Here is a 27649-nt window from a genome sequence, read left to right on the forward strand (position 1 = left end):
TAATAACGTATTCTTGCCTGCGTTCTGAAGGCGACATGCGCAGTAGATTGGCTGCTGACGCAACGTGACGTCGAGTTTGATCTGGTGGGGAGACGGCCGAGTCGCCATGGCGACCACCGAATGGGGAAAATCCGGAAGAGAAGCTAGTGTTCTGATCGGGTTGCCGTTTTGTGATGTCTTCTCAGCCACCTGGCCCAGAACCCGTTCGTTTGTGACTGTCATGTGAAGTGGCTGGCGGACTTCCTGGGTTCAAACCCCATCGAGACCAGCGGGGCTCGCTGCGCCAGCCCTCGTCGGCTCGCCAACAAGCGCATCGCTCAGATCAAGAGCCACAAGTTCAGATGCTCCGGTAAGTCTCTACCGGCCATTTAGTCGATAATGATCTTTTGAAAGTAGAAACAGAAGTGGGCAGAGTGCCTAAAAATTATACTCAAGTAAGAGTAGCACTACTTCAACATATTTTTACTCAAGTAAAAGTAAAAAAAGTAGTTGTCTAAGAAAATACTCAAGAGTAAAAAAAGTATTTGGTAATAAGTCTACTCAAGGACTGAGTAACTGATTAAATTAATAATTTAATATTAAAAAAATTACACAATCAGACGGAACAAAATATAAAGTTAAATGGACGTTTGGGCGTTTTTTGGACGAAAATGACAATAATTGATATAAATAGCAAAACATAACAAAATCAGGCTAAATAATTTTTTTTTGTCCAAATCAGTTTTGTTAAATTAAAAACTTATGAAACTTTAACAAAATCTGCAGGTGTGTGCCTTTTTGTTTTTGGTTAAAACATGTTTGTTTGTCATTCAGAAATTATACTAGAGTAAGAGAAGCGATACGTCAATGCATTTTTACTCAAGTAAAAGCAAAGAGTAGATATCCAAGAAATAATTCAAATAAGAGTCAAAATGTATTTGGTAAAAGTAATCTACTTAAGTGCTGAGTAAATTATCAATCCTTTAATATTTAAAAACTACATAATCAGACTGACCAAAATATTAAGTTAGTAAAAACTTTATTTTGGAGACCAAAATTACAATAATTCATATAGGGAACAATAAATAACAAAACCAGGCAAAATAATTTTCTTCAAAATCAGTTTCTTTCAATAAAAACTTATGAAACTTTAACAAAACTGCAGGTGTGTCTCTGAATCTGGTGAATTTTTGGTTAAAACATGTTTGTTCTTCATCAGGGGGTAGAAAATCCATAAATTTTACTCAAGTAAGAGTAGAAATAACCCACTTCATAATAAAATTACTCAAGTAAAAGGAAAGAGTAGCATAGTAAAAATACTCCTAAAAGCAAATTTCTCAAAAGATTTACTAAAGTAAATGTAACTAGTTACTACTCTGAGTATAAAAAATTTAGTCTTCACTGTGGAAACAAACGAGCTCAGTTTGTAGCTGGTAAACGATCCCTGGACTGTTTCCATTTCCCACACTGGGCCTGCAGTCGGCATGCAGCCAGAGAGGGAAGCTAGTAGCGCTATAGATGCTAAGATCAAACCATGTAGGCCAGTCACACCTTTACTTTAAAAATAGATTTTCTGCTGCTGGCTCACTCTTGATGACTCTGTTGCTTTTTCAAAGCATATTTATTGATCGACATATTTCTTTTTGATTGTTTTTCTTTACAGCCAAGGAGCAGTACCACATCCCAGGTGAATATGTTTTTTATTTAGCTTTAATTTTGCAGTCACAGAAACAACAGGAGACATTTGCATCCTGTTGTTTGCATCCAGGCACTGAAGACCGACGTCTGAGCTACGAGTGTAACAGTAAGCCTGTATGTCCTGCTAAATGTCGCTGTGAGGCCAATGTGGTGGACTGCTCCAATCTGCGCCTCACCAAGTTCCCAGAGCACCTGCCGCCCTCCACCGAAGAGCTGTGAGAAACACTCGTGTGCAAAATTACTCAGATACTATGTCCTGTCGCAATAACTTTTAGGTTCAACCTCCACACTGAAAGGCGACCTATCATGCAAATGAACCTTTTTGCACATTTTTGTACTTCTGTTTGGGTCTCAGCCCAGCTTATTTTTGGCAATAAAAATCTTAAATTGTGGAGACATGTCAGATAAAGATAAAAATAAATTTTAAGTGTTTGGTAAAAATGACCACATTTGCATAGGAATGTGAAATAACGTAAAACCATCTTAAGCACAAATGGATCTTCTAAATGGACAATGAGCCTCAGTACACCACCAAATTAGTCATAAAATTATTTAACTTATGAATTTGAAGAAAGTTTTAAACTTTCTGTAAGACATCTAATTCACTATTCATCGTTAATAAAGAAAACTGATAAAAACAGGAAAAGTTTAGCCTGATTTCATGAGACAGTGAGAAAAAATCCTTGATTTTCACACATTACAGCTGCATTAAGACACATTTGTGGATTGATGCAGGTCCAAACATCTGAATCGGCCTTTATGTTGGAATTGATATTAATGAATTCTTCTGTTCATGACGTTGTTGGTTTATATCTCCTATAATTTCTCCAGGCGTCTTAACAACAATGACCTGTCCATGCTAGAGGCCACCGGCGCCTTCAAGGGTCTTTCTCATCTAAAGAAAATGTAAGTTTCCTTAAAAAATTACCCAAAATAAAGTGAAAAACCTACTGATTCATCACATCAGTGAACTCAGTTTCATGTTTGATTACACTTTGCTACAAATCTAAGAAAAAGTGACCCAGAACAAATTCGTTTTATGCAAGAGTGTCCTGCACAATTTAAAAATGATACAAATTGTCTCATAAGTGGATATGGAGACTTTTAACTTGTAAGCAGGGTAAAAATTGTTACTGACATAAAAACATTTTATACAGGAAAATGTAAAGTACAACACAAAGTATTCATGTTTTTATAACCAAGTTTTAACAAAAGACTTTTACTGAAAAGCCAACTTTGCTGCACTCAAATCAGCTTTTGTTCTTTCTGAAACTTGACTAAATATAGCAAACATTTTGAAACAAAGTGACCCCAATCCTGTTTCTAAAGCTGAAAATACATTTATTCATGAGTCCAAAGGAAACTGAAAACTAGATGCCTTTCTTTAGATATAGCAAAAAAAATATGCAAAGTCTGCTATAGTTTATAGTTCTTTGTAGAAGGAAATAAAAAGTTGTACATTTCTGTCAAAACATTTTAGAAATTTTGAGACTAATCTCAGAAATTTCCTAGAAAAACAAGGAAATTTACTAGAAAAAAAATCTAATTTTTAGATTAATATCAGAAATTTTCTACAAAAAACATGAACATTTCTGATTTTCAAATGCCAAAAATGTTCTTTTTAATTTTCTTTTTGAAATTTTTTGAAAATTTTCTTTTGAAAAATTTTTCTAGAAAATTTATGAGATCACAGAATTTTCTATTTTGCAGAAATGTACTCATTTGTTTTCTACCTTCAATGCCCCTAACGCACTGCCGTAAAAATTTCTTTTTCAAGTTTTGAATCAACAATAAATATTGAGCTACTTAATTTGGTTGATTTATTTATTTTTTTTGCTTTTTTGTTTTAGTAACCTGAGCAACAACAAGATTTTAGAGATTGAGGACGGTGCGTTTGAGGGCGCCTCGTCAGTGGGGGAACTTCACCTCACAGCCAACCACCTGGAGTCTGTGCGAGGGAGCATGTTTAAAGGCATGGAGGGTCTGCGCATGCTGTGAGTTCAAATATCTGCACCTACAATACTCTTGCAGAAAAATCCAGTATTTTTATTAGCATTTTAAATGTTGATGCTCAGATAACGTGCTTGTTCATGTAAACCAGCTTAACATCCTGTGTGTTGCTAAGTCGTGCTATTAAGTCCTGTATTTTGTACATCAAATAACTAGAGAAGTTAAGATAATCTGATTGTGATATAGACACTTTTCTTTAAGTTTTGTCATGAAAATTAGGAAAACTTGTTTTTTCTTGTTTGTTTTATTCTGTACCAACAGACCAAGTGATGTTTTCATTGGTTTTTATTCATTATTCAAGTCATTACACAACAGAAAGGGATTCAACATGTTTCAAACAATTTGGACTCAAAGACAAAAAGTTACTTTTAAGTCTGATATAAATTTGTTTACATGTAACAATCGATTTCCATAGTATTTTTTAAAATAAATGTAAAGAAATATAACAACACCTTAGACTCTTGGTTAAAGAGAAAACTCACTGCATGAAGAACAAATCGACGACTCAAACAGTATCTGCAAAAATGAATGGAAACAGCAGCTTCCATTAATCAGGTAGCAATTATATGTGTTTAAAATTGATTTCATCATTTTTTGCCAATTAATGTGGAAAAATTGTTGTTAATGCAACATTTTGATTTACAGACTAAATCCGTCATATGAACAGTAAATAGTATCTCATTTACTGTCTTGTTTATATCAAAATTTATTAAGTTGCAAGGAGGTTTTTTAATTTAATCTTTTAAAACTCTGTTCTTACGTGTGTGGATGAAGATTTTGACAATTTTTTAGGCTGGGACATTTGCAAAATGCAGCTGCAGCATTTTCCAAAACATGAAAAGTTATGTTGTTGAAAGAACAAGAGTTATAACCTCTGCATGTCCTGCTATTAAACCTGAAATGTTCAAACAGCGCCACCTGGCAGCAGGTTTAATACGACAGTCAGCAGCATTTTCTCTCAGTAAGTTTTGTTGAGAAAGTTTATGCGTTAAAAGTGAAAAAGAATCTCTTGTACAATTTTATTCTCGTAATTTATTACATTATTTTTATTTTATTACAACTTTATTCTCTTACAATTTTATTCTTATAAAACGACTCTTATCATTTATTAAGACTTTATTCTCGTACGACTTTATTTTTGTACAAGTTTATTCTCATATTTTGATGTTATTCTCATATGACTGTATTCTCGTAATACTACAACTTTATTCTCATATTTTGATTTAATTACAACTTTATTTTCATATCATTATGACTTTATTCTCATAATTTCATTTATTTATTTTCTTAGTATGATTCATGTGGACCTACTTTATTTATTTCATTCCCACAGTTTTCCTTCCTGAGATTTTCTTTTACTCTCTTTACAAATATATTATGGATTTTTAGTCTCTTCAGCCACATAAAAAGAAAGAACCCAGACAAGTGTAAGACATTGTAAAACCGAAAAGCGTAAAGTAAACTGATACTCATAATTCATCTTTTAGAAAATGATTGTACCAGATATTGGAGTTTAATAGGGAATGTTTGTATTTTTTGGATGGGTGTGTGTGTGTGTGTGTAGGATGCTGAGGAACAACAGGATCAGCTGCATCCATAACAGCAGCTTCACAGGGCTGACCAACGTCAGGCTGCTCTCCCTCTACGACAACCAGCTCACCACCATCCTGCCTGGAGCCTTCGACACTCTGCCCAACCTCTCCACTCTGTCAGTGACTTTTGTGCATCAAAGTGTGTGTCTCGCCTTGCACATGATTCCCTCCCTCATGATTTGTCTGCTGTGTGTCAGAAACCTGCTGGCCAACCCTTTCAACTGCGACTGCCACCTGTCCTGGTTCGGAGCGTGGCTCCGGAGCCGCCGGATCGTGACGGGGAACCCTCGGTGCCAGAGCCCGGCTTTTCTGCGAGGCATTCCTCTGCAGGACGTAGCGGCCCCTGATTTCCGCTGCGAGGATGGTAGTTTTTCTTAATACTCGCTGAAATATGGAGAGAAATGTCGGAGAACACTAGCAAGGAAAACAATTAATTTTCGATTAATTGTTTACTAGATTGAAATGAATTAACTAAGATCAGTGGTGTTCAAACTTTTTGCAAAATGGGCCAGAATACTAAAGTTGAAACAACTCAGGGCTCATCTTGTTTTCCAGCGTACAACACAAATTATTGTGTTTTGTTTTTATTTGCTCAGCAAGAAATTGAACATATTTTTTAATGAAGCAAAGTGGCAAATTTCACTAACCTTTTGGATAATTTTTTTGTCTGCAAAATCTTACAATTTATTGCCAGCAACAAAAGAAAAACTTTCTTTAAAAAAAGTTCTTCTACAAATCCAGTTTGATGAATGGATGTGCTCCTGCCTTTTTACTTTTAAATTAAAGTCGCTAGATATTTATATCACTGTTTACTGTAATATTAAAAGTAAAAAGAAAAATATTTAGTGTCTAAAACTCAGAAAGAATTAAATTGGTCATTGACATTATAAAGGTGAACAAACCTCTTACAACCAGAGGTGGAATACCCCAAAATTTTACTCAAGTAAGAGTAAAGAAGTATTTGGTAAAAAGTCTACTCAAGTACTGATTTACTGATCAAATTATCAGTCATTTAATATTTAAATATTACATCATCAGACAGACCAAAATATAATGTTAACTGGAAATTTTGTTATTTTAAGGACAAAAATTACAATAATTCATATAAAAGAAAGAAAAGGAAAGAACATTTTTCCAAATTAGTTTCTTTCAATAAAAACTTATAAAACTTTAACAAAAACTGCAGGTGTGCATCTGTCACTGGTTAATTTTTGGTTAAAACATGTTTGTTTTTCATTCAGTGGGTAGAAAATCCTGAAATTTTACTCAAGTAAGAGTGGAAATACTTCATAATAAAAATACTCAAGTAAAAGTAAAAAGTGCAGCGTAGTAAAAATACTCCTAGAAGTATATTTAAAAAAAAATGTTTCTCAAGTAAATGTAACTAGTTACAACCCAACCCTGCTTAGGACACATCTTGCTCAGACCTTTTTTTAATTCTGTAGCTTGTCCACTATCCAGCAGAGGGCGCTGCTGATCAACTTCAAGCTGAGCTGTTGATACAGAAACAAAGATGGCGGCGATCTGTTCTAGATCGAGAAACAGAAACGATCAAAATAGAGTCCAATGTGGGATGCTAACTGCAGTTTAAGCGTTTCTGTTTTGTAAAATAAACACTCGACAATCTCTTTATGTTTCACCTCAGTAGCGCTCAGTCAGCTGAGACGCTGCATGATGGATCAGCGTATTACGAAATATTTTGCCCTTCATGATAAGGTCGGGGCTCTTGATAGGGAAAACTCAGGTTTTTAATCATTAGTCGATCGATAAGATCATTCAACATTAGATTAACTCATTAATCGATAGCTTACACCCCTAGCAAATGCAATGTGAATCATTTAAATTGAGTGACACCAAAGTGAAATCGTACTTTGTGTGTCCAGGTTCTGTGCTGGAGGACAGGAGCTGCGTAGCGGGGCCCCAGTGTCCCAGTCAGTGTTCCTGTATGGACACAGTGGTTCGCTGCAGCAACAAACACCTGCAGGCTCTGCCCAGGGGATTACCACGTAACATCACCGAACTGTGAGTAAACACGTTTTAAGACCTCTGGGAAAACAAAGCAAGTGGGAAAATAAGAAATGTCTCAATTGTCTGGTCATTGTTACATCCATGGCTGCTCTTAAAGTTTGATTGGGTGCATTTTAGACCTATAACTTGGTCAATAGTAATAATAATAAAGGTAATAGTGATTTACCAAGCAGAATTTAGTGGAAAGGCTTTGACCTTACAGATTTTATATCTTTATGGGTCAATGTTTAGGAAGGGTTACCGCTATGAGCGATTGATACTGAACATAACCTGCACTCAGTATGATTGTAGTGGCATTACTTATGTGTGATATGTTCACTGACCAGAAAAACAGCTTATTTTTTAAAACTTTCTGCTAGACCAATCATCAGTAAGGGTTGATGAAGAAAATAGTCTGATTTAAGTCCAAACACTATTTTCTGGTGTATTTTCCAGTAATAATAACCCTAAAACCAGCTTCCATAAGTTTGTTAAATTAAATCAATCACTTCACATATTATTGTTCATCTATTGTACAGATAATTGGCAGGTTTGAGAACAAAATATATTGAAAAGTTAAAGCGAGAAAAATACGTGCAGTACAGTGTTTCATTAGGAGGCTGCAGATGAAAAAGGTTGAGGTGTTTAATTGATTTCAGTAGAAGTTGTAATAGTTATTAACTTGTTAATTTTTACAGTTCCTGATTGAATAATGTTAGTCATTTCTGACATCATTTCTCTCATTGAATCTATGTTAATAGGGTTTTAGCAATATGCAAATGTTTTGAACGGAGTCGGCTGTGCATGAAATTAGAGAATCTGCGTTTTTCAGAATAAATATTTTCTCTCGTTAGGTACCTGGATGGAAACCAGTTCACCAGCGTTCCTAAAGAGTTAGCCACCTTCAAGTACCTGCAGCTTGTGTAAGAGAAACCTCACTAAACACGGTCTGAATTCACTTTGCCAAAAATAATACTGATTTTTATCCTGCTCTACTGTTTGAACAGTAAAGTGATCTATGTGTACAGCATTTATGGAGGCACAAACTGAGTAAACAGCAGCTCTTTTTGGAAATATTATATTTTCAATGTAATATGACTTTTATTATTATTATTTTAGCATTTTGATGTTTATTGTTTTCTCTCAAACCATTTTTTCAAGAAGTGTACCTTCAAACTAAAGCAGATCAGTACTCTGAAAGTCAAAAGTTTATTCTTAGGATCATTTCCATTCAACATAACAGTAACTTGTGTTGGAAGATGTGAACGTCCTTCCACAAACGTCCACTAGATGGAGCTGTTGGCTGTAGACTCGATTAAATGCAGAGACGTTTCATATTTAGATTATATGACAAACATCCGGAAGAATCCTTCATGTGATCTGTACAGAGCAAAAATTGGGATAATTTAGATTTTGTTTTGTTTCAGGAGATGCAAGGATTTTCATTAAAAAAGTAAACATTCTGTATCTCTTTATGCTTTTCTTTGTGTGTGTTGTTCCAACAAGTTTGTTTTAGACTTGCATGTTGCAGTAATGTGTATTGATCCCTCCTGACCTTTGTCTCCTCAGAGATCTGAGCAACAATAAAATCAACTCGCTGTCCAACGACTCCTTCTCAAATATGAGCCAACTCACAACTCTGTGAGTACACACGCAGTTAAACACAAAGAATTTAGTTCGTTTTATCATTTTTCAAACAGTAAGTTATAAATATCCCCAAAGAGATTAAAGTCGTAATGTATCCACAATGTTTCTATTAAATTGACTCAATGTCATTATTTTCTGATGGCCATTCTAAAATACAGAGCTTGTGGTTCCTAAGTCAATTTTAATTACTTATGCTTAGATCTGGGGTGGCCAAAACTACTTGTGGGCCAAGAAAAAAATAAATAAATAAAATAAAATGAAGCAAATAAAGTATTCTAATTTTCTTTGTTGAAAATAAAAGGTGTTCATGATAGACCCAAAACTTGCAAAGATTTTACGCACTAATCAAATTCTTTTGGGCTTGATTGAACAACATTTATTCTCAGTTGTGAGAGCAGGGTTTGAGTCTTCTACTTAGCCAAATTTAATAAATCAAGTAAAAGCTGGATTTGATGAATCAAAGTCAGCTTTTCAGTAAAAGTATCTGCATAAATGTGGTTCTACTCATAAAAGCTTTTCTATAAAAAGATTAATACTTTATGTTGCACTTAACAGTTTCCATTGTAGGAAAATTATGTTGTTAATAGTTTTGGTCTGATTAAAAACAACCAGTAATCTGCATCAACCACTTCTGCTGGACGGGACAAAGTTGAATCATGTCAGTTGGGGACCACAAACAATCAGCCACAAATGGCCCGCGGGCCGCACTTTGACCCCCGGGTTAGGTTCATTGTCCATTTGAGAGACCTGTCTATACCTATGCTTTGCAACTTTTATGAAAAATACTTTTTTTACATGATTGTTGAAACTGTCACCATGTTGTGACAATCAGAGCCAGGAGGGGGGGCTTAGCGCTGCCAATCGTCCTCATGAATGCGCTGCTAAATGTGCTAATGGCTGAGAAACAACTCACCGTTCCAGGAAAATCGTTTATCTGCTGTCATAGGTGGCCAGGCTAACGAAGTGGGGAAGGGAGTGGGCAGTGCACACTCTGCCATGATTGACAGCGCTAAGACCCGCCTCCTGGCTCTGATTGGTCTTTTCTATTGAGCACTGGCTGAAGACAGAGGAGCTCGATATATATTTTTTGTTTTCCCCTGAGACTGTCTGTCTGATACTGTAAAATAAAATATATTTTTTAATAAAAGTTACATTTTGCAGCATTGACTTGTGTGTGTATGTGTGAGTCTTTAGTTTTTTTAATTCTGAATGTAATTTTCTCAGGATCCTCAGCTACAACTCGTTACGATGTATCCCTCCTCTAGCTCTGGCTGGCCTGCGCTCCCTAAGACTGCTGTGAGCACACACACACACACACACACCCACACACACACCCACATGCAGCATCAGTATGCAGCGCCTTTCCTTTATTTCAAGCTATCATTTGTTTTTTTATGCTGCGTGAGACTTTCTGCCCGTGAGAGTCATTGTGCTCAGCGAGAGTTCACTTTGAATGCTCAGACCCTTTTCTGGCCTATAACTGTTTCTGTCTCCCAGCTCTCTCCATGGCAACGACATCTCTGAGCTGCAGCAGGGAATCTTCAGTGACCTGGCCTCCCTGTCTCACCTGTAAGTGCTGCACATGCATTCAGTTGCTGCTGCCGCCTGTAAAGATGCAGAATGTCTAGCAGAATTTTCACCATTGGTCCTTTCTCAGTCTCTGTAGATCAGGAATGGGAAACTTTTTTGTTATTACAGTCTTTGAAAGCCGGCTGAGACTGAGCTAATAAACCCAAAGGCTCCAATAATTACAACTTGGTAAAAAAGCAAAATATTTATTTTTGCAAGTTTGTTTGCAATGGAATGGAATACCAACATCTCTGCAAAGATAACAGAGGATCTACGTTTTATCTCGTATACCTTTTCCTAAAGGTTGAAATAACCTTGAAAGGTGCAAAACTGACTTAAAAGTAACTTTTAAACAAGATGTAGAGACTTGTTTTAAGTAAATTCCTTCACACTGATTGAAAAGTATTTGTTCCATTGGCAGCTTATTTCACTCTAGACATTTTCCCCACATTATAAGTGAAATAATCTGCCAATGGAACAAGTACATTTTCATCAATATTAAGGAATTATTTACTTAAAACAAGCGACTATATTTCGCTGAAAAGTTGCTTTTAAGTTAGTCTGTCTTTAAAATATTGAGAAATTTTCTCTAGAACCTAGTCCAAGATTGCGTGGTAAGATTTTGTGTTTTTGCAGTGAAATCAGTGTTAGAAATTGAACTCCAACAATAAATTCTATGGGAGAATTAAAATGCCAAAAATTAGGAGCTTAAATTTTTGATTTAAGAGGCCGTTTTATACACTGTTCTTCTTGAGCATGCTTAGCTCCTTCAGTGTTTGCAACAGATCTGTTTTGTGTCTCTGTCTGTGCAGATGGAGCTTAAATTAACCTTAATATCAGTGCAGACAAAGACATCCCCGTTTCCCTTTTGACCTCCTCCTCATATTAGTGTCTTATCTTGCCTCCTTGTCTTACTATTTGTTCAGAGCAATTGGAGCCAACCCTCTGTACTGTGACTGCCGGCTGCTCTGGCTGTCAGACTGGGTGAAGAGCGGCTATAAGGAGCCGGGCATCGCGCGCTGCGCCGGACCCCAGGGCCTGGAGGGCAAACTGCTGCTCACCACACCTGCTGACAAGTTCCAGTGTCTGGGTGAGTGAACAGGAAGCGCCTCTGCATGCATGTAAAGGCTGCAATTAAATCAGGAGCTATTAAATACATGTTTTCAGAGTTCGGTAGGAACTCGTTACAATTTGATGGAAAAATTGTACTTTGAGGAGTATTTTTACTACGCTGTACTTTAACTTTTACTTGAGTAATTTTATTATGAAGTATCTCTACTCTTACTTGAGTAAAATGTTTGGATTCTCTACCCACTTAATGAAAAACAAAAATTCACCAGACACACACCTGCAGTTTTTGTTAAAGTTTCATAAATATTATATTGAATGAAATATATTTTGAAAAATTTTCTTTTGCGTGATTTTGTTAGTTTTTGTTACTTATATGAATTATTGTCATTTCGGTTCTTAAAAAGTTTCAACATAACTTTACATTTTGGTCTGTCTGATTATGTAATTTTTAAATATGAAATGATTGATCATTTGATCAGTTACACGGTACTTGAGTTTTTACCAAACACTTTTTACTTTAACTTGAGTGTTATTTTTGGGTACTCTTCCCACCTTTGTGTTTTATACCACACATTTGTTTTTATCTACCTCTGTGCATTTGCTTCCAGCTTGATTTGGACTGTTTGACCTAACGTATTGTTTTAAACACATTCACATCACCTAAAAGTCTCATTCTTGTTCAACAGAATCAAATCAAAGGTTAACTTCCTATACCATTTCCATTTGGTGTTTTTTTTAATGTTCTAAGCTAGTAATCATGCATGTGGAAACACCTCCTAATGAACGATCTTTAATGAAATGTTTTAAGTTGGTGTAGCTCAGTAGAGGAGTTGGTGGCTGCTACTCCCACACACTCGCAGCTCCAGGCGGTGCAGACGGATCTAATCTACAGAAATCTGCAGAAAATCGCCTATGTACACACATTAAACCAGAATTTGCTGCAGGTGGATGTTATGCGGCACTGCTCTGCAAGCTATTTTTATAAAACATTTAAAACGACAATGAGGTTTTACTAACAAAACCAGTTCTTTTGAGAAGCTCTTTGTTCCTTCTATACATATGCTTTATGCATTCTCCTAAAACATTGAAACACTGCTATGCTATTTAATTTATCCGATATGTACATCCATTCAATCTTTTTTTAAGTGACTTGAAACTAAATGATGTATAATCTGCTCAATAATTTCCTATAATAATCAATAATTTGATTATTATTCAATAATTTGAATAGTTCATCTGTGCCTCTGTGTTATTCTCAAAAAAAGCTTTTTGTGTTTGTTCTGTACCAAGTTTTAATATTCAACACAGCATCCAGGCTATTTGGCCAAAAAAATGGCAGTGAATGAAAAAAATGGGGCTTTTACAGCAGCTCAAGTACAAGAAAAATCATAGTGCCTTGTTATTTTTGGTAATTTTTAAATTCAGGATTACTCATCATGATTGCTTTCTGAGTTTTAAACACTTTGGTTTTTGGTAGTAGTTTATATTTGTGTACAGTTAAAGTACAGGCTTTAAAAATCTCCCTTAGTCATTTTTAGATATTTTTGTGTTTTTGTTGAGAATACTAAATGTATTTTTTATTCATTACATTATAGTTGTGATCATTTGGAGCAGAAATAATTGGAATTAAATTGTTTTTTTCTCTAGTCAGAGATAATACGTGACAGAAAGGTGACTGATTTGGAGGAACATTCAGATATTAAGATTTTTATTGGGATTGACCGAACACACGGGATTATAAATTAGATTATCAGATGGTCAACTTAAAGTCTGAGATAGAGAACATTTTGGACAGGGTTCTTGAAACAGAGCGAGAGGGAAGTAGTTGTGCTGTGGCGCCCCCTAATGGTAGCAGCTGGAAAAAAAGAGTTAGTCATTTATTCTCAGTTTTCCTTTATAATGCTGTCTTTTCTAGCCATAATCACCTTTCTTGTCATATGTGCCCACTTTTATGCCAGTGGCTTTCCACTGTTCATCAGTCACAGCCCCCTCTAGTGGTCTCAACGTCTTCAGAGTTTCAAACACAGCTGGAAACGTTGCTGCCTTTGGTAATTTGCAGTCAAGCAGCAATTTAATTTGTCAAATAATTGTAAACGACAACAAAGCGAATCATAACATTATTAATTGACTAATTATCACTCTAATAAATTTTATCCTTAGCATTATAATCAGGAGATCCAGGTTTTCCTGCCTGAACTATTTTCTATCTACGCCATTGTTTGTGTTTTATGATTTTTCTACGTTTCAAAGGATCAGCCTGTCATCTGTCCACCTGAACCACACATCGCCTTGCTTCCTGTAAGGCGATGTGTGGTTCAGGTGGACAGATGTATTCTGTTTTTCCTCCATTAGCCTATATTGCATACCTGCCAGTCACTTCTTCCTGTGACTGACGTGTTCCTCAGGTCCCCAAATAGCAGAGCTATGAGGTGATTGCACCGTCTGCCAGTTTCAGGCACTCGTCAGATGAGGGTTGCCTCTGAGCCAAAACCTGAAAAACAAAAATAAGGAGGAGGAGAGCAATCACATGTGGAAAGTGGGGGAGGGGGGGACCACTTTATAAATTTAAATAATATACCAGAAAAACAAGAATCCAAATTATAGGGTTCTTGTTACGCTAAAATAATAATTTCAGCATGATTTGCATGTCAAAAAATAAAACGTCTGATTAACTGAACAATGTTAGGTCTGCTTATTTTGATGCACAATTTTCTTTGGAGAGGTTGTTATGTTTCTCTCATACTGTAATGCCACTTGAGTGCCTTTAAAGGTGCTACACTAGCAAACCAAATTCTGCCTATGTGTGTGTGTGTGTGTGTGGGCGTGTGTGTGTGTGTGTGCGTGTGTAATCAGGTCCAGTGGACACTTCTGTTCAGGCCAAATGCACTCCATGCGTTTCCTCCCCTTGCCAGAACCAGGGAACCTGCCAAATCCACCAAACCCAGCAGTACACCTGCGCCTGCAAGTCGGGTTTTACGGTATGAATCTAAACGTAAAGGTGGGATTTAGAGGAAATGATGAGATATAATCAACCCAACGTCCACCATCTTGCATGTGCATGTTTCATGACTGTCGGAATCAGCTTTTTTGGTGACGATTGTTCACAAGCAAGGAATTTTATTTTATTTTCAGGACATTAAGTGTAAACTTTAGAGTATATGTCAAACTTGAGGTCCAGGGGCCAAATCCGGCCCGCCGTAGCTGTTTATGTGGCCCTGTTGCCTCTGAGGGAGGTTTAAAAATAGCCTTTAAAAAACCCTTGTTTTTTTTTTTAACTTATTTATAAATCAGTGAAATTAAAGCTGCTTTTTATGACAACGCAGAATTCTAGATAGACAGAAGAGAAGGAGTAAATATCTGTCCAAAAACTCAGAAATGTAAAAATTTGAAAACTAGAAAAATAAACATGGAAATTTCTGAGCTTCAAAAGTCAAATTTATGTTGAAAAAAATGAAGACATTTTGAGATTAATCTCAAAATTAATAAAATAAATGTTCCACTTTTGAAACTTTTTTAAGTTTCAAAAGTGGAACATTTAAAACTTTTGAAACTGAAATTTTCATATTCTTTCTAGAAAATTTCTGAGATTAGTCTAAAAATGTCTGAGTTTTTTTCTAGAAAATGTTTGACTTTTCAAACTCAGAAATTTCCAAGTTTTTGCTAAAAAAAACTCTGAGTTTAATCGCAAAATGACTTTTTTTCCTAAAACATTTGTGACTTTTTAAACTCAGAAATTTCTGAAATTTTCTGAGTTTCTAGAATATTTCTGAGTTTAGTCTCAAAATATTTTGGCGAAAATGTTTTTTTTTTTGCTATCTACAGATTCCCTAATATGCTGTTGTATTAGGGCATCTTTGCACATTTTTTCAATTTGAAAAGATGTTCCATATTACTTATTTCATAATAAGTACTAATTGAATGTAGAGACAGCTATTTATTAATATTTTAACAACTTTATCATTACATTCATGATGTTAATACTGCTCAAAATGAAAACAAGTTTGACAGCCCTGGACCTGTACAAGTCTTTGATATTGTCTTTCTTACTAACCCGTTCTTCAGATGAGCTGATCTTTCATACTTACTGTGTTTTCTGGGCATACAGGGTAAACACTGCGAGACTCCAATCGATGCTTGTGTCAGCAACCCCTGCACCAATGGAGGAAGCTGCCTGAGAGACGAGCAGACAGGAGGCTTCAGGTAGCATCGTTGTGGTTGGCAGTAAACAAAATCAACAACGCCACTATCACTATACACAAATATATAATATTAATAGTGCTTCCTGTATAGATGTTATGGCAAATTTCCTTATTTAAAAATGTCCAGCTGCTTAATTTTCTTGCAAAAATCTTCCTTTCTAGTCAGCAATCTGTTTTTTACTCAACCACCTGTATTCACTATGTATTTTTTGTGGTTTTGCATTTTAAGCAGCTCTTGAGAGCCATAAAACTTTATAGTAACTGTGCCCAGTTACTGTAGATATCATGAAGCATTTGTTCGGTAAAATAAGTAAAATTTAAAACTGTTGCATGTGTGCTAATTTAATTACATTTATGATAATGGTTAGAAATATTTTCATCAAATTACTAGTAGTTGACAGGCGATATGGCCACTGCCATGCTAACAGGCTAACACGAGAAATATCTACATTCACAGTTACGCATGTTGATTTTTTGTTGTGTATGATGTGTCACAAACATTTCTTCTATTTGGTTTTCCTTTTTTTTGGATATGTCATTAAGAATATGAAGAATTGCCGCAGCTTTTTAAACCTACTGAACGTCTTTCTAGAAAAAAATCCTGGCCAATAGGGGGCGAGATTTTTAAAAGTTCTTTTGAAAATGCAACCACTCCGTTTGGGAGATGTTTTCAACCAACAAATCGATAAATGCACATTAATACAGACTGAGTTCTACACAATATACATATATTATTTTATTCTTTTCTCTCTTTCTACCAAAACTGCATGATAAAAGTTTTCAGTCTGGTGCTTTGGTCTCAACTAGCCCTTTTTTTGAAGGATAATTTTGTTTACAGATACTTCATAATTAATTTTATTTGTTGTTTCTGTTGTTTTGTTTATTTATTTTGGATATTTAAAATGTTTTCCAGTTCCAGCTTTTAAATGTTCATTAGAATTTAAAGTTTACTGACCTTTGAGAATGTGTTCTTGCATTATTATACCATTACCATGATATCACTTGAAAATGGCCTCAAATAACACTGAGGCCATTTTCAGTGTTATTTGCAATAACTTGTGGGACAATTTATCGTCAAGTAAAATTTGTTACTGTGACAGGGCTAGTAATAAAAAAAAGGAAAACACATTAATAATTCAATAAAACAAAACAGATACTAACAGCCAGAAAACAAATCAAACACAACAATTAGTGGCTCACCGGAGGGTCAGAGGAGGCATGCACTGCCCAACCTGATCAGTACTTTTTTAAATAAATTTTTTACAAGTAAAAAATAACTTGTATTTGTTTGTTTTTACCCTATTAGCTGCGCATGTGCATTCGGTTTCCATGGCACATTTTGCGAGGTCAACATGGATGACTGCGAGGATCACGGATGTGACAATGGCGCCACCTGTGTCGATGGAGTTGGCAACTACACCTGCTTGTGTCCTCCTAACTACAGAGGTACGCCGTATTACCTTTAGAATCAAATAGTCAGAGAAAAATAATCTGGCTGTTTGAAAAAAAGATCTGCACTCTGTTTTTTAGTTAATCCTTGTTTCTCGCTTCTTGTTTCAAGGTCTGCTTTGTGAAGAGGAGGATGATGTTTGTTCTCCAGGTAGAAATCCTTGTCAGCATCAGTCCACCTGCATCAGCAGTCCTACAGGCCCCAGGTAAAAAACACATATGCACACACACACAGTCTTGACTTGTGGAAACTTTACATTGACTGCCATTCTTTTTCTACAGCTTAATGTTAACCATCACATACCTAATCCCTAACCCTAACCAAAACTCAATTCACACCTTAGTCCTAAATCTAACCCCTGACCCAACAGTGTTTCCCCTTATGGGGACCAGGCTTTGGTCCCCATAAGGAGCAGTGGGTCCCCACAAGGTAGTATGTGTCAGGAAAATAGTCCCCACAAGGTATTACACACACACACACACACACACCCACATGCACATCTCTTTTTATCATTGCCAAACTTAGCGTAGTTTGAGATTCCACCGTAACCTTTGATGAATTTTGTGTTGACTTTCTTCAATGATGAACCAGGTGTCAAATATGTGATTATGGTGCATCTGTGTGGAGGTGTGCGTGGGGGTGTGTGAACCAGGTTTTTATATCCTCGTGGGGACCTATTTATGTCTACAATGTGGGGCAGTGGGGACCACTGCTCCTTGTGGGGACATTTTCTTGGTTCCCATGATTGGAAATGCTATTTTCGAGTTGGGGGTTAAGTATGTAATTGGTAGGGCTAGGGCTAGGCTGCAGAAAATGAATGAAGTCAATGTAAAGTCCCTACAAGACATAAAAACACGACGGTGTGTGTTTTTGTTTTTTTTTTTCTCCAGGTGTGTGTGTATCCCTGGCTGGGTGGGACCAGACTGCGGCATCGACTACAACGAGTGCGCAGATCACCTCTGTCAGAACTCAGCTCAGTGCGTCGACCATCTGGACGGTTACAGCTGCGACTGCCTGCGGGGATTCAGGTACTGGGAAACTGGGAACTCATGAAGGCTCAGCCAGTTATGTTCCAAGGAAACGTTAATGTTTGTTTTGTTTTTAAATTATATATGGACATAAATATGGTATTCATGATTACAATTAATTTTAGGATTTATGTTTTGTATGACATTTTATCTTTCTGTTTTATAATAGCATAATATGCTATTATGCTTTAATAGCATAAATTGATTTATGCTATTAAAGTCCCATCTGGAGACGTTCATTGCAAACTAGCTAACAGTAACAATAACAAATTTTGATGGACAATAAATTATCCCTGAAGTTATTGCAATAAATGATAATTGTTGTTTTCAGACTATTTTGAAATAATATAATGGTAATGGAAAAATAATGCAGGAACAAATTCTCAAAGATCAATAAACTTCACATTCTAATTAACATTTAATTTGTCAGTGTGAAGTGAAACAAAATATAATTATTTTACCAGTAGATACATAACCTATTTATTATTTAGAATCAATGTTTTTGATGAACCCAAAGCATAAAAACAGTAACACTTTGAGTTGGAACATTGTGTAATAAAAGCATAAACGAAGTTATATACAAAGAAAATAAAGTTTAAACAACAGCAAGCAAAAGAAGAACAGTAAACTATATTTACATGTTCAAAGGAGTGGACAGAAGTATAAATTTATTATTACACCCACCTCTCACACATTAGTACCATCATCTAATAAATTATGAGTAAAAGTCATATTGGTATTGTTACATTTTTCAATATTACAGGATACTATAGGACAACTATCCCAGATTTCCCTTCAGTCAAATTCAGGTTTTTTTTCTACATTGGATAACAAAATACATATCTCTTGATATGAGTACAATCTTATAAACAACAGTTATGAGCAAAAGTAACACAACCCCCTATGCTTTCTTTATTAATAAGTACATTTCTAATTTTTCAACTATGTTTTCCTGTTGCAACAAATGTCTTTCTGATGTATTTTGGCTCCTCAGTGGCGAGTTTTGTGAGGTGACAGATCTTCAGCAGACACCCTGCCAGATGGCCAAGTGTCAGAATGGCGCTCCCTGTAACGACAAGTTGGGGACCGCAATCTGTCAGTGTCCGCCCGGCTTTGAGGGCCAGAGTTGCGAGAAGCTGGTCAGCGTCAACTTCGTGGACAGAGATTCTTACGTCGAACTTCAGGATGTGAAAAACTGGCCTCAGTCCAACATCACATTGCAGGTCGTACCTGCAATGTCAGGAAACACAGTGCTGCAAATATTTAGCATCTTACGTTCTTTCACACTGACATATTGGTCCGTCTCTCTTCTTTTCTGCTTTAGGTGTCAACTGCGGAAGATAATGGCATCTTGCTGTATAATGGTGATCATGAGCCGATTGCTGTAGAGCTCCATCAGGGTCACGTAAGGGTCACCTATGACCCTGGGAACCAACCTGCCACCGCTATTTACAGGTAGATACAAGTAACACACAGACAGATAAATTCAATAATCCAACCCCGAGTGACCATCCATATGAGGTAGGGGTGTCCAAAGTGTGCCTCGGGGGCCATTTGTGGCCCTGGGAATGATTTTGGGAGGCCCTTTCTCAGAACTCAAGAATAGCCTAAATTTGGTTTGCCAGTTCAGGAAGTGGATACAGAATTAAAAACAATGTTAAGGTGCAGCCTTTCAAAAAAAGACAGACAATTTGAGGTACTAAAATGAAATATGTAAGGTGCAACACAAGTTTTCTTGCTTTTAATTTGATTTTACTTATTTGCAAAAACAACCGTTTTGACTAAAATGCAGACTTGGGCATCCCATGTTAATGAACTATTCAAAATAAAGCAAGAGTGAGCTATATACTGTACCTGTTGCCAGAAAGACAAAATAAACAAAAGAAAAATACGATCAACCTGAAAAAATTAGGATACGGTTATTTTTTTTAAACTGGCAAACCTGCGAAGTATTTTTGTCAAATACTTTGCAGGAAGGGACAATGATAACACTTGTAAAGGACAGGATTACTGTAAATCAGTGTTTGTGTGACTATATCATAAGTGAGAAGAAATTCTCCAACAGTCTCTTATAGATATCACCTTAGCTAAACACATCTAAGTAAGACCTGCTTTATGAGTAAAGAAGTCACCAAATACATGTGGGTGGCCTGCCAAATGCTGCACTGGGAGGACTGGACAGTCTTGGAGTTTAACCTTAAAGGGGACCTATTATCCAAAATTCACATTTTGGTTGTTTTCATACTTCCATTTGGGTCACAACTGCTTTTAAAAACAACACAGACACTTTTTGGCAATAAATTGATGTTTTTGGTGTCTGGAAAATGAGCCCTTTTAAGAACTTCCCGTTACCAAGCAACCCCAGCTGAGTCCCAGCATGTTTGATCAACTGGTTTTACCACTGTATGCGCTGTACAATCGCTGCTAGAAAAGACAAGTGCTTTGTTGTTGACTTACCATCCAGAAACCACTTCTGCACTCTTGTATATTGTGCAGGAGGCTTCACTTCTGCTTTTCAAAGACATACAGTTGTATAATTACGGATCTTTTTACAGCCATTTTCATGTGTGAGTGTAAATGCAGAGTTAGGTGGCGTGGCCAGCAGCGGATTGTTTGTATTTAAAGTGACAAGACACCCTAAAACACCTCAAAATTGGCAGATCGAGCAGACTAAAATCTCATTATCTAAGAATGATTTTGTGTAAAAGATTTAATGAGCATGTTTTGTGTAACCCATAGACCTATGACCTGTTCAAGGTCACCTTTAGCAGCAGATTAGATTGTCTTTAAGCATATTTACCTTCAATCACAAAATTGGTGATAATCTTCTCATTGTAAGAAAACTAAATGTTATATTTTGGGTCCATTTAGAGGATTGATATAGAGTTTTAAGCATCATCTCAGTTTGGAGCAGTTCAGTTTGTGTCGATTCATGATCTATATATTGTAGCTTAGAGAAAGAATCTTGTGTTGTTTGGGGAGGAGCTGATGAACTCACAGCCTTTGTCATCTGAATAAAATGGCAGATGCTGCCAAAGACACTTGAGATAAAGAGACCACTCAATCAGATGCAGAGAGCCTAAATGTTCAGATGAGGAGGAAGAGACGTGTCCACCTGGCACATTCTCACACTCATAATCATACTAAGGATTCAGAATAAATTCTATTAAAGCAGCGTCAAGGATAAAATCTGCTTTACTAATTGCGCTTTGAGATCATTTGAGGACATTCACAATCGTGTTTTCTTGTCCTTTTAGAAAGCTTCTTCATTTAGGATCATCCAGTTATAGAGAAACATCTCCACTGAATGATGCTAATATCACCGCGTTTGTTTCTGCTCTTCGCCCTTTAGCCAGGAATGTATTTGTCTGATCCTCCTTCTGTATAGGTGTGAGAAATTGAATTTTGCTTAATCTGAACTTGGTTGTGAACTTCTTGTTCCAATAACAAAGGCTTTTTCCTATGACTTTGTAGCTCATTTCCTCCTTCATCAAACTCATAAAAATATTATCTTTTCCCAATATTGCATAATTGTGAGGATTTTCACTCTGCTTAAGGTCAGCTTAATTTCTGACTGTGCTAGATTTTTGTTGTGAAGAGCAAACACTGGCACTCATTTATTTTTCAGTGAAGTAAAAGCAGAATATCTATGGTCACACTGACAAGGCCAAAAGCGGTAGGGAAGTTTAACAATGTACCTGTCTCTATGGAAACTTTTTTACAATGAGTTATTGAGCAGGAACTTACCAAAAATAAATGTAAAAAATATGTATATATGAGGATTAGTTGAAATAGTCAAGTGGTGTGGTGGCAAACCCAATTGCTTAAAGGGGCAGTATTATGTAAAATCAACATTTTCAGTTTTAAATCATATATTAATGTTATTTCCTCACCAAAACAAAACTGGAGTGTTGCTTTCATTCTTTCATTCATTTAAAAGGTTAATAGAGGAGCGATGTTGTGATGACTTCCTGATGTGTTGGAAAGAGCAGTAGCTTCTTAAAGAGACAGAGACCCACTTTCAATATCATAGTCAAATTTCTTTTAAGTCATGTTTGATATATACAGCATTTTCTTAACAATACAGAACATTGTTGTGCTATAAAATGGCACTAGATGCCTGGAAAATACATAATGCAGCCCCTTTAACATCCCTTAGTCTTTAAGCTTGTTCCAGATCCTTATTGACATTATTCTGTCTTTTAAGTCTAAAACAGTTTTACCCACATATAGAAGTTTTTACAGATATACAAACAGAGGTACTGAAGAAATAATTCAAATCTAATAATACTAACAACTGAAGTACTCTCACTACACCTGCCGCAATAAGCAGTAAATCAATTAATTGCATAATAAATTAAAATGAAGTCAATAATTTTATTGATTGAGTGATCGTTTTTTCGTTTTTCTCTTTCTGCCAAAAACTGAATGATAAAAGTATTCAGTCTGGTGTTTTGGTCTCAACTAGCCCTTTTTATGAAGGACAATTTTGTTTAAAGACCTCGTAATATTATTTGTTGTTTCTGTTGTTGTGCTTATTTATTTTGGATATTTAAAATGTTGCCCAGTTCCAGTGTTAAATGTTTACTAAAATTAAACGTTTATTGGGCTTTCAGAATGTGCTTTTGCAATGTTATGCCATTATTCCAATTATATTACTTGAAAATGGTCTAAAAAAGCAACAATATTATCATTTATCGCAATAACTGCTGGGACAATTTATGCTCTAGCAAAATCTGTTATCCTGACAGGCCTAGTCTGTTCCCACTTTTTTACAACTGTTTTCATGTTGAATCTATATATTTATAGAAAAGTGACATTAACCACAACAATCATAACGATAGGTCTGAAATTTCCCTGTTAGCTACATGTCTTTACTATTTGCATGATTATCATTTCTATGTTGTACATTGGGGAAAATAAGAGAAATGCTTGGTTTTCTTTGCAGCTCTGAGACGGTAAACGATGGTAATTTCCACACGGTTGAGCTGGTGACCTTTAATCAGATGGTGAACCTGTCTGTGGATGGAGGAGAGCCAACAACTCTGGACAGCCAAGGCCGCGGCCAGCCGCTGACTAGAGAGACGCCTCTTTACGTGGGAGGTAGGAGCGGTGGGCGGCTTAATGCCTCAGCTCAGACATAAATATCTCTGCTGAAACCAGTGCAGGTCCACATATAGAGCTGCTTTGGTTTGTCTCGCCAGGTATGCCCGAGGAGGTTATACCGACTTCTCGAGGCCTCTCCTCTCAGAGCCTCAACACGTCCAGTTTCCACGGCTGCATCAGGAACCTCTACATAAACCACGAGCTGCAGGACTTTACCCGCAGCCAAATGAAGCCAGGGGTTGTACCGGGCTGCCAACCCTGCCGCAGACTTTACTGCCTGCATGGCATATGCCAACCCAACAGTGCACAGGTAGCAACACACAGTGCTGCGACAGTATTCCTCATAAATCTGCTAAACCGGATGTCACGGCCTTCGAAGTTCCAAAACCAAAAAGTTCCTAAAAAGGCTGTAGGTGGCAGCGGGTCGTTTGGTTCTCGCACACATTTCTGACTTGATGGTTTGAAAAAAATATAGATAAAATGATAACTAAAAATCTCTTACAACTTATCTGAAAATGAAAGTTAACTTAATCTGATGTTTCAAGTTCAAAAAACTTGAAACATCAAGAGTTTTTTGATGTTTCAAGTTTCAAAATATAATATTAAAAATTATATTTTTAATTATAATTAAAAATATAATTTTACACAAACCTCCCATCATCACACCGGACATTTGCTAAGCAAAAGGACCTCCAAAGACCGTAATCACGTAAATCATTGGGAGGGTCTAAAAGTTGCCAAAGTAATCTGAACAATTCCAAATATAAAACTTAATTACAGATTTTTGTTCTACAATAACATTGCCCAACCTGGTAAAACTTAAGATTGACAAAAATTCAACATAAAATGTCTGCAACACAAAAACTTTGCTTAGCTCAAATAACTATGAGAGGCTGAGCAGCTAAAGTCTCTCCTCTGCCTACATCTCCCAGGATGCTTTGTGGTTCTGGATCAGAGTTTAGAGAAATTATTGAATATTCTGTCAGATGTATTTTCCGTCGATATTGATCACGTGTACATTGTTATATACAGCATATTGTTGATTATTGATTTATTGCGCAGCCCGATTTTAAACGGAAGCTTTGTTTTCCAGATGATTGATGAAGTGAATTTGTCTTTTTTCACAGGGCCCCCAGTGCCACTGCCAGCCAGGTTGGACAGGTCAACACTGTGACCAGCCAATCACTGTAGGCCTTAGTGGAGGGGACGTCGTCACCATGGCGAATGCTCTCAACCCATGTGAGGGAAACAAGTAAGGCACTAAAATGTATTTCAGATAGGACCGAATCAGATATTAAAATAATCGTCAACTAATTTAGTAATTGATTAAGTGGTGTACGCAGACACAAAAAAAGGCCATTTGCTGAAAAAAACAACACAAGCAGAGCAGTAATTAAGGCAAAACTGAACAAAATATGCATACATTTTGGATTTGATATAAAAAACAAAACTTCAACTGTAAATTTGTTCTACCCAAAGTTCCTCAAGTGTCATAGTTTTAGACTTATGGGGCTCAAATGCTGTAAAAAAACAAGCAAAGAAAAAGTCTCCTACGATTCACTTTTGCTGCACAGTTTTTGATAAGTTTATCCAAATAATAATCTGATCATCCACACAATGTATTGATGCGAAGGGCTGAGCTTTTCTCATTTTCATGTTTCAAGTATTTGCTACAAATTGTTCACTAGAGGGATACTAAGTTTATTACATTTTAGACAATAAAATGTTTATTTTCTTATTTAAAAAGGGAATTGAATTATTTTTGTTTGCATTTTTACTCTATAATATTGTATAACAGAAGCTTAAGTGTTTTGATAAAAACTCTGAAGAATGTGCCATTCTTTATCTGATTAATCGATTGTCAGAATAATTGATTACAAAATAATCGATTAGTTGCAGCCCTAATTTCAGATCTTCATGTTTTTTTTCAGATGTCCATATACTCATGTCACATCAATGTATTATTGATGTTTATCAGTTTTAAAAGGGAATCTTCCACTAATCCCCTTCACACTCTTCCAGGTGTGTGAAGGGCGTCTGCATGGTGCTGGATGCTCAAACCTACCGCTGTGAATGTGAGAAGGGATTCAGAGGAGCGCTGTGCAACCTCCAGGAGGAGCCCGCCGGCTCGTGCCAGAGGCTGCAGTGTCTTCACGGCCGGTGTCAAAAGACGGAGGATGGAGAGAGCTGTGTGTGCGAGCAGGGATACACTGGAGAGAGCTGCGATACAGGTGAAAATAACAGATGGATCAGAACCAATGTTGGTATATATTAGAGGATTTTTCTTCAACTCCTCATCCAAACTGATCTATAATTTTCCTCCATGCACTGAAATGCACATTTGTTTTAAAGTAGTACGCACAGACAAAACAAGACGAAAATACAACTTCCACTGGCAGATTTATTCACTTACGATGTGGGAAAATGTCTTATTTTAAGTGAAAAAATCTGCCAGGGAATTGGTACTTTTTAATCAATGCAATATTAAAAATAGCAAAGAAGCTGGTCATCAACCTGATTGCTTTGGCCCTAAACCCAATGCCTTCATTTTATCTCTGAATCTGTGATAATCCCAGATTATCTGCCCACAATCCAAGACTGTGCAGTTTCTGCCTCAAGCTGAATGCCTCCATATTAGCATCCCATCACCTTTACTTTTCCGTCACTGGAAAAGTAAAGGTGGGAGCTGTCCAAGAAAATACTGAAGTAAGAGTAAAAAAGTATTTGGTAAAAAGTCTACTCAAGTACTGTATAATTCTTTTAATTATCCAATATTTAATATTTAAAGATTACATAATCAGACGGGCCAAAATATAAAGCTAAGTCGACATTCTGGTATTTTAAGGATGAAAATGACAATAACTCATATGAGTAACATTCAATAACCAGGCAAAAGAAAATTGTTTTTAAATCAGTTTCTTTCAATAAAAACCTGCAGGTGTGTCTCTGTGTCTGGTGAATTTTTGGTTAAAACATGTTTGTTTTTCAGTCAGTGGGTAGAAAATCCAGACATTTTACTCAAGTAAAAGTAAAAAGTACAGCATAGTAAAAACACTCTGAAAAGGTCTGTTTTTTTCTTTCAAAAACGTTGCTCTGCTCTATCTGACTTTGGTTTTAGAAAGCATTTCCTAACCGTGACGCTGTGCTGCCGCTTGCAGAGACCCCATGTCGAGGTGAGCCGGTCAGAGACTACCACCGGCTGCAGCGCGGCTCCGTTCTCTGCCAGACATCAAAACCGTTCTCCTGGGTCGACTGTCGGGGTCACTGCCGGGCTGAAGCCGAGCGGGGAGCCGCCGCCGTTTCCTGCTGCGCCCCTCTGAGGGTCCGTCGGCGGCGGATCACCTTCGAATGCGATGATGGGACGTCGTTTACGCAGGATGTGGAGAAGCCTGTGGAATGTGGCTGCAAGAAATGTGTGTAACTCTGAGGAAGGGAAGATGAACGATATCCCACAGGCAGACCGCTTGAAACCCAGAACCCAACGCCAGCAGGTAGACCGCTTGAAACCCAGAACCCAACGCCAGCAGGTAGACCATATCAAACCCACAACCCAACGCCAGCAGGTAGACCGTATCAAACCCACAACCCAACGCCAGCAGGTAGACCGTGTCAAACCCAGAACCCAACGCCAGCAGGTAGACCATGTCAAACCCAGAACCCAACGCCAGTATGCAGACCGTATCAAACCCAGAACCCAACGCCAGCAGGCAGACCGATCGAAACCCAGAACCCAATGCCAGCAGGCAGACCGTGTCAAACCCAGAACCCAATGCCAGCAGGTAGACCATGTCAAACCCAGAACCCAACGCCAGCAGGCAGACCGATCGAAACCCAGAACCCAACGCCAGCAGGTAGACCGTGTCAAACCCAGAACCCAACGCCAGCAGGTAGACCATGTCAAGCCCAGAACCCAACGCCAGTATGCAGACCGTATCAAACCCAGAACCCAACGCCAGCAGGCAGACCGATCGAAACCCAGAACCCAACGCCAGCAGGCAGACCATGTCAATCCCAGAACCCAATGCCAGCAGGCAGACCGTGTCAAACCCAGAACCCAATGCCAGCAGGCAGACCGTGTCAAACCCAGAACCCAATGCCAGCAGGCAGACCGATTGAAACCCAGAACCCAATGCCAGCAGGCAGACCGATCGAAACCCAGAACCCAATGCCAGCAGGCAGACCGTATCAAACCCAGAACCCAATCTGGCTCCAGCTCTGATCGCCACAGGAGGAAACTTGCTTTTTGTTGTTCGGTACTTGCACACTCCAGCTGTTTTGAGATGTTTCTTCATC

General features: G+C 37.2%; 1 protein-coding gene across 3 annotated transcripts in view; it reads left to right on the plus strand.

Moving 5' to 3' along the window:
* The window catches only part of LOC116720221 (slit homolog 1 protein-like), a 61317-nt gene extending 34305 nt beyond the window's left edge, over positions 1–27012 (plus strand). Inside the window, exons 14-38 of one of the 3 annotated variants that reach the window (XR_004339353.1) lie at positions 186–349; positions 1643–1892; positions 2509–2583; positions 3528–3671; positions 5252–5395; positions 5477–5643; positions 7163–7301; positions 8141–8209; positions 8856–8927; positions 10158–10229; positions 10431–10502; positions 11429–11592; positions 14427–14551; positions 15679–15773; positions 17079–17218; positions 17334–17427; positions 18113–18250; positions 19245–19473; positions 19575–19705; positions 23199–23353; positions 23455–23666; positions 24484–24608; positions 25379–25587; positions 26515–26847; positions 26920–27012. Coding sequence is in view for 2 of the 3 variants with exons in the window: in XM_032563352.1 (XP_032419243.1) it covers positions 186–349; positions 1643–1892; positions 2509–2583; positions 3528–3671; positions 5252–5395; positions 5477–5643; positions 7163–7301; positions 8141–8209; positions 8856–8927; positions 10158–10229; positions 10431–10502; positions 11429–11592; positions 14427–14551; positions 15679–15773; positions 17079–17218; positions 17334–17427; positions 18113–18250; positions 19245–19473; positions 19575–19705; positions 23199–23353; positions 23455–23666; positions 24484–24608; positions 25379–25587; positions 26515–26777 (3448 nt within the window). In the remaining variant the exon portion in view is untranslated. Of the gene's footprint in view, positions 1–185; positions 350–1642; positions 1893–2508; positions 2584–3527; positions 3672–5251; positions 5396–5476; positions 5644–7162; positions 7302–8140; positions 8210–8855; positions 8928–10157; positions 10230–10430; positions 10503–11428; positions 11593–14426; positions 14552–15678; positions 15774–17078; positions 17219–17333; positions 17428–18112; positions 18251–19244; positions 19474–19574; positions 19706–23198; positions 23354–23454; positions 23667–24483; positions 24609–25378; positions 25588–26514 lie in introns of all 3 variants that reach the window. The other 2 variants (XM_032563354.1, XM_032563352.1) reach the window with 2 other exon arrangements.
* Positions 27013–27649: the final 637 nt, after the last annotated feature.

The sequence above is a fragment of the Xiphophorus hellerii genome, chromosome 5 (assembly GCF_003331165.1).
Source record: "Xiphophorus hellerii strain 12219 chromosome 5, Xiphophorus_hellerii-4.1, whole genome shotgun sequence".
NCBI classification, from domain to species: Eukaryota; Metazoa; Chordata; class Actinopteri; order Cyprinodontiformes; family Poeciliidae; genus Xiphophorus; species Xiphophorus hellerii.